Here is a 6,808-nt window from a genome sequence, read left to right as displayed (position 1 = left end):
GTGGGGGTGGGGGTGGTGGCTTTGAAATGGGGGTGGGGATAAGGATCAAGGGGATGGGGGTCCGGGTGGGAGGGAGCAGAGGTGTCCTCTACCTCTGACTTCCTTAGTACATCTGAGATGGTCCCCTTTCCCACAATCAACCTCTCTTCCTCTCTCTCTCTCTCTCTCTCTCTCTCTCTCTCTCTCTCTCTCTCTGTCTGTCTTTCCCCGTTACTCTCTCCCTTGTCCCTATCCCCAATTTTTTCATCACCCCTTCCTCTATTTCTTTCCCTCTTCCCATCCTCTCTGTCTCTCTCTTCCCATCTGCCTCTCCTCCCTTTTCTCTGGATGACTATCTCTTACTCCTGTTCCCTTCCGTTACCCAGACCCCATCCCTCTTCCTCTCATCTCCCCAACCCTCCCCAAGCTTACCCCTACCCTTCTATTTCTCCCTCATCTCTTGCTGTTCTCTCTTTGCATCTCTTCCTGCTTCTGTCCCCTTCTCTCTCTGGATATTTCTCTCTGTGTGTGTCTCCTCAACTTCCTTCTGCTACCAGTCACTGCCTCCCCCAAATTCTTCCCTCCCCCACCTCTGTTCTCAGTCTCTGGGTCTCTCTGTCTTTCCGATTCTCCTTGTCTCTCTCCATCTCCCTCCCTCTCTGGATCTGTTTCTCTTCTTCTTCAGCTTCCTTCTGCTACTCAGACCCTGCTCCCCAACCACTTCCCTTCCCCCCAATCCCTCTCCTCTCGGAGGCTCCCCCATCCCTCAGCAGCTCCCCTCCCCCTCCCTCCCTCCTCCCTCCTTCTCTCTTCCAGCTCCGCACTTTACCCAGCGACACGAAAACCAAATTGTCTCCTCACCTTTTTTTTTTTTAAATCTCGACCCTCACATCCTGACCGCCCAAGCTCCGAGCTACCCCCAGCTCCCCTCCCCCTCACCTACACCCCCGTTCTTCATACGCCTCTTCATCTCCATCCCCTCTCAACCAGGTCGGACGCCTGGGTCCCTTGTTGTTGGGGGAGGGGGAAACAGCGAGAATTGGGAGCCCAGAGGTGTTTCTGGGGGGGTGCTGGCAGCAGGGTCTGGACGTCCCTCCCCAGTGCATCGGAGAGTTGACCTATCGTTAACTGAGGTGAGAGATCTTTTTATTAATCGGAGGTGGGTGGGTGTAGAATTAAGGTTCTGTGGATCCCCCTAATTTTGAGAAAAGCTAGTCTCTCAAACGAAGGACTGTGATCCCTTCTTCTATACAGAAGCTTTAGAATTGGGGGGTCCCCTATTCCTTTCTCCTTTGCAGATGGGCTCAATGAAGAGTCTCCAAAGCCAAACAGATTGCCTCTCAAATTGACAAAAATGAAAAGCTCTTAACAAATCTTTATTGATGAAGAAAGTCCCTCCTGGTCCCTTTTCCTTCTATTTCAGATTGTAGGGCCCACTAGGCATGGGAAAGAGGTACATCTCGGGGTCAGAGCTGGTGTCTGTGGAAGAAGCGATTGATAGTGGAGGTAGCTGCTGTGGTAGTGGCGAAGGGAAAAGACATGGTCAGAGGCAAGAAGAGAGAAACTCAGTGTGGGTCAGGGGCCAGCCTGGAAAATGGAAAGCTGGGAAAGGGGGAAAGAGAGAGAGAGAGAGAGAAAGAGAGAGAGAGAGAGAGAGAGAGAGAGAGAGAGAGAGAGAGAGAGAACACACGTGTGGGGCACTAGGCCCCGTTGCCATGGAGACACCCCCCCATAGACAACCTTTCTCTACATCCCCTCCTGGGAGCAGACCCAGTCCAGGGCCAGCTGGTGGGGGCGGTGGAGCCAGAGAGAGGAAACTGGGAGGCCAAGGTCACCCTGTACCAGGACCCGGGGTTTCTGGTTGCAGCCTCCCATCCTCAGACTTTCCTACAGAGAGATTTGGGAGAGAAGTCAAGGGAAGATGTTAGAACAGGTAAGGGAAGCAGAGAGGAAGAGGAGCTATGGTGGGATCTTATAGAAGATAGAAATGAATGGACAGGCATGAGTTATCCTGAGAGTTAGAGTTGTAGTTTTGTAGCTGTCTTCCTTTTTTTTTTTTTTTTTTTTGAGATGGTGGGGGCTAAGTTTCTGCACAGGTGAAATTGTTATGAGGAAGGGCTAGGATTGTTCTAGAGAAGTCTACCAGACCTGCAGAGGGGCTTTTCCTACGTGAAGGAGATGCTGGAAGTTGTGGTGGGTGAAAGAAGTGGGCAAAAGGGAAGGGGATTCTCTATGATGTTAAAAAAAACGTTGAGAGGGCAGGTTCTAATATGTTGAAGGGAGTCTAGGGCAGAGTCACCTGAGAGCATGTAGAATTGGGGGATCACTGAAGCTGTGGTGAGGTGTCTCTGCGGAGGGCAAGAGCCAAGACATGCTGGGCAGAGCTGGAGAGGGCGATTATATTTTTGGACAGGTTAGATATTAGGACATTTCTGAATGGAAGGAAATTGGGGTCTGGAGGACATAATTGCTGTGAGTAGGAAACCTTGTGTGTCTCACAGAGCAAATTTTTCTTAATGGAGGAGAAGAAAGCAGTGGAAAAGATGAGTTTGTGTAAGTTGTAGAACGAAGAGAGGCCAGGTTCCAAATGCTCTGAAGCAAGACTGAGTGCGGAGTTTTCTTTGAGTCAAAACCATAGTAAGCTACTGGGGTTGGAAGGGAGGTAGACGAAGGTACAGGAGGGACTGAGAGTCGGATGATGGAGATAGGGGGTATAGCCTCCTAAATCTAGGGGACTTGGAAATTACCCAGGGAGATTTCTAAAACCCCTAGGTGCTCTGAGCACTTGTCAGGCTCTTAAAGTGGGATTTCTCAGGTAGGAATCCAGGCATCAGAATTTTTTATTGAATCCTCTGGCACTTTGAAGATGTGTCCGAGGTGCAAGGCTAGTTCCTGAGACACAGATGCTACGAGAGGAAGAGAGGCCTATGCGGACAAAACTGTGGAAGGGTTAGGACCACTGAGCAGATGCTGAACTCCTGTGAATAGTGACTGTCACTTGGGAAGGTTTTTGTTTGTTTGTTTGTTTTTGTTTTAAGTTTTAAGGGGACAGTGAGGGATTTAAATTTCCTAAGTAGAGAAAATTATAAGGAGAAATGCAGGTGTCACAGAAACTTTTGGGGAGATTGGTATCCTGCTAAGGAGGAGAAAGAAAGAAAAAACATGGACTAAGTGAGCGTTTTCTTTTTTCTTTGGATGGGCTATCAAGTAGCCCAGACTGGCCTCCAATTTACCCTGTAGCCAAGGATGTCCTTGAACTGATCCTCCTGTCTCTACCTACTGAGTGCTGACATTATAGGCATACATCATTATGGCCCATTTATGCTGTAACTGGGATCAAACCCAGGGCTTTATGCATGCTAGCCCAACACCTACCAACTATATCCCCTGACTTAGTTGCTGACAATTGCTGCTCCTAAGTTGGAGAGATATCAGAGGCAAAGTTGGAGACAGTAGACCTACAAAGTTCAGGAGTATGTGTGTGGAGTACTATGAGAAAGCTGGTAATTGGGAGGCAGGGAGTCTAAGGAGTGAACAGAGGCAGGGGCATCCTTAGGAGGAGATAGCAGTAGGGTTTGAATCGAGGGTTGGCTTCGCAAGAGAACAGAGGTGATCACAGGGGAGGAACTGAGGGGACTGGATTATGACCTCTGGCTGATGAGGGGTAAACTCACAGTAGAATTCAGCAGACAAGCAGTTTTCGATTTAAAAAAAAAGAAAAGAAAAAAGAAAAAGAAAAGACGGGTGGTGGTGGCGGCGCACGCCTTTAATCCCAGCTCTTGGGAGGCAGAGGCAGGCGGCAGAGGCCAGCCTGGTCTACAGAGTGAGTTCCAGGACAGCCAGGGCTACACAGAGAAACCCTGTCTTCGAAAAACCAAAAAGAAAAAAAAAGAAAAAAGAAAAAGAAAGAAAGAAAAAGAAAAAAAGAAAAAGAAAAGAAGCCATCTTCCTAACTAACTCCCTCTCTCTTTTGCCTCCACCAGCTGGAAACTATGGCTTCACTCTGACCTCCGCCTCTGCAGCCACCTGCTCGCTGCCCCCGTCCCCTCTGGCCCCTCGAGGCCCTCCAGCTTCTGCCTGTGCTGTGACCCCCCCAGCCGCCGGCACGGCCCCGCCTCCGCTGCCCCGGTGGTGGCCCACGGCCCCCCGGTTGCCCGTGGTGAAACTGGAGTCATTGAAACGCTGGAATGAAGAGAGGGGTTTGTGGTGCGAAAAGGGCGTTCAGGTACTACTGACCACCGTAGGCGCCTTCGCGGCTTTTGGCCTCATGACCATCGCCATCAGCACTGACTACTGGCTCTACACAAGAGCTCTCATCTGCAACACCACCAACCTCACAGCAGGTGATGATGGACCGCCCCATCGTGGGGGCGGTGGCTCCTCAGAGAAGAAGGACCCTGGGGGCCTCACGCATTCTGGCCTCTGGCGGATTTGCTGCCTGGAAGGTAGGGTGCAGGAAGGCCCTGGCTGGCCACCTCCGCTGAAGCCTGTGCCTCCAGCAAATCGACTGCTTGTGTTCTTGAGTCTCATCCCAAGGTCTTGAGGGGTGTGTTTCACTGCTGAAGGCGCTACGATTCCATGCATCCCTCTGTCCCAGCCCTCTTCTGGGATTCTCTTTCTATTTTTGTTTTGTATTGGATTTGATGTTGCGTGTGAATGTTTTGCCAGCATGGTCAACTGGAGTTACAGACGGTTGTGAGTCAGGTGGAATTACCATATATGTATTTGTATGGGTCTGTGCTTTGCACACTTGCATGTATTCATTCAAGTACCCATGGAAGCCTGAACAGGGCCTCTGATACACACAGAGTTAGTAATAAAATGTTGTTAGCTGCCTGATATGGTGCTGGGAACTGGACTCTGGTCCTGTGGAAGAGCAGGGAGTGTTCTTCACTGCTGAGCCATCTCTCCAGCCCCCTTAGAAACGGTTCTTATCACTATTTACTCAATGTGCGCAAGTTCCAGTGTGCACGTGGAAGTCAGAAGGCAACTCGGGGGAGTTGGTACTCTTCTTCCACCAGTGGGTCCAAGGGATGGGGACTCCGGTTGTCCCACTTGGCCACGTGTGTGTCCTTCGCCCACGGGTCATCTCACCAGCCCCTACCATGCTTGTCTTGCTCCTTCCCCATGTCTTCTCTCTCCTGTTTGGCTCTGTGGCTTCCCAGAATTGCAACAAAGCTATGCCTTCTGGCCTCCTCTGGTCTCTCTTGGACTCTCTTCTTCTTGTAGGTCTTTGTTTCTCATCTGCAACCCTTGGCTTCTCTCCCATCAGCTCACGACCTGGTCTTTCTTGTTCCCATTTCTAACGGCATCTCCCCAGCCTCATGCCTTCCTCGGCAGGTTCCTGGGACACACTTCCTTTCTTGTCTCCGCTCTCCCTCCAACAGTTTCCTTTTCTTTGTGATGCTTCCTGGTTCAAGCCCCTCTCCTTGCCGGTCCCCTCATTCCCCAAGACGCCTGCTGTCTTCCTTTTCAGCTCCTTCTCTAGCCCACTTTCCACATCAGTAATTCTCTCACACACATTTCAGGTGTGCTACCATGCATACTGAGGTGTTGGGCGGGAAGGCAAGACTCTGGGCACCTCACTGTGTGACCACATCCTTCCCCTTCTCCGAGCCTCGGCACCCTGATCAGTGGCTTTAGGGAGTGGACCAGGGACGTCGAAGCATCTCCAGTAGCACCGATAGGCTGTAATTTTTATCCCTCTGGCTTTGTCTTTTCATTCATCCTCATTTCTATTGCCTCTGAACCCTCTGTCCTGACAAACCACTCACCTCACGTGAGGAATGGGTGGGCTTGGCAGAGAAATCTGTGGAGTGTCTCATTCGGGAAACCAAAGTCAGTTGCCAATGTCTCAAAGCAGGAAGACGGCTCCCTGAAGGTCTGACTGCTGGCTCCTGGCCAGCCATCACAGAAGATCTGACCCCAAAGACCCAAGGGGGTTCTGAATTTACCCCCACTGCCCCTGATTGAGTAGTGTGCACTTTTCTGGATCTGGTTATGGAGTCACTCAGATATAGTCACCACTGTTCATTGTCATCACATGCCCCTCCTCTTCTCTGTCACATCCCACCATATTCCCGGAGGCTATGTCACTCGCATGCATACTCTGGCCTTTCTAGGCTCGGGGTACAGAGCCAAATAGGGGAGTTTGTACCTGGACCCTCCATTCATTCATCCACTCACTCACTCATCTGGATGCTCTTGCACCCATCAGTTTTTATTGGCTTTACACTGCGTAGCAAGGCTCTGAAACTTTTAAATTTATGTGTGTGTCAGTATGGGTTGAGTGTGTCTCGGTGTGAATGTAGAGGTCTGAAGAGAACTTGTGGTAGTCATTTCTCTTTCCACCATGTAAGTTCGTGGAACTGAATTTAGATCGTCAGGCTTGGAAACCAGAACCTCTACCCATCAAGCCATCGCGTGGCCCCCAGTTTCTCTTGGTTTATTCAAGAACAACAAGGGGTAAAAACATACAGATCTCTGACTTTAAGTATCTTCTGCTCTGGAAGGAGGGGGAAAAGAGTAATGGATATAAACAAATAGGGAAAAAAGCAGAAATGGAGAGGGGGAAGCATCAGGGCTATGCATGTGAGTCAATCAAGAAGCCTGGGAGGAGCCAGATGGTGGTGGAAGATGCCTTAATCCCAGCAGAAGCAGGTGGATCTCTGAGTTCGAGGCCAGCCTGGTCTATAGAGTGAGTTCCAGGACAGCTAGGACTACACAGAGAAACCCTGTCTCAAAAGCCAAAAAGGAAAAAAGAAAGAAAGAGAGAGATAGAAAGAAGGAAGGAAAGAAAGAAAGAAAGAAAGAGAGAGAGAGAGAGAGA

The 6,808-nt window shown here is 50.2% G+C and overlaps 1 protein-coding gene across 1 annotated transcript in view; it reads left to right on the top strand.

Annotated features, from left to right (window-relative positions):
* Positions 1-1,421: 1,421 nt before the first annotated feature.
* The window catches only part of Cacng8 (calcium voltage-gated channel auxiliary subunit gamma 8), a 23,944-nt gene continuing 18,557 nt past the window's right edge, over positions 1,422-6,808 (top strand). Inside the window, exons 1-3 of the mRNA XM_028775110.1 lie at positions 1,422-1,485; positions 1,748-1,912; positions 3,963-4,424. Of these exons, the coding sequence (XP_028630943.1) occupies positions 1,422-1,485; positions 1,748-1,912; positions 3,963-4,424 (691 nt within the window). The remainder of the gene's footprint in view (positions 1,486-1,747; positions 1,913-3,962; positions 4,425-6,808) is intronic.

The sequence above is a fragment of the Grammomys surdaster genome, unplaced genomic scaffold, assembly GCF_004785775.1.
Source record: "Grammomys surdaster isolate TR1022 unplaced genomic scaffold, NIH_TR_1.0 252, whole genome shotgun sequence".
Taxonomy (NCBI): domain Eukaryota; kingdom Metazoa; phylum Chordata; class Mammalia; order Rodentia; family Muridae; genus Grammomys; species Grammomys surdaster.
This window is presented reverse-complemented; position numbering and strand designations above follow the sequence as displayed.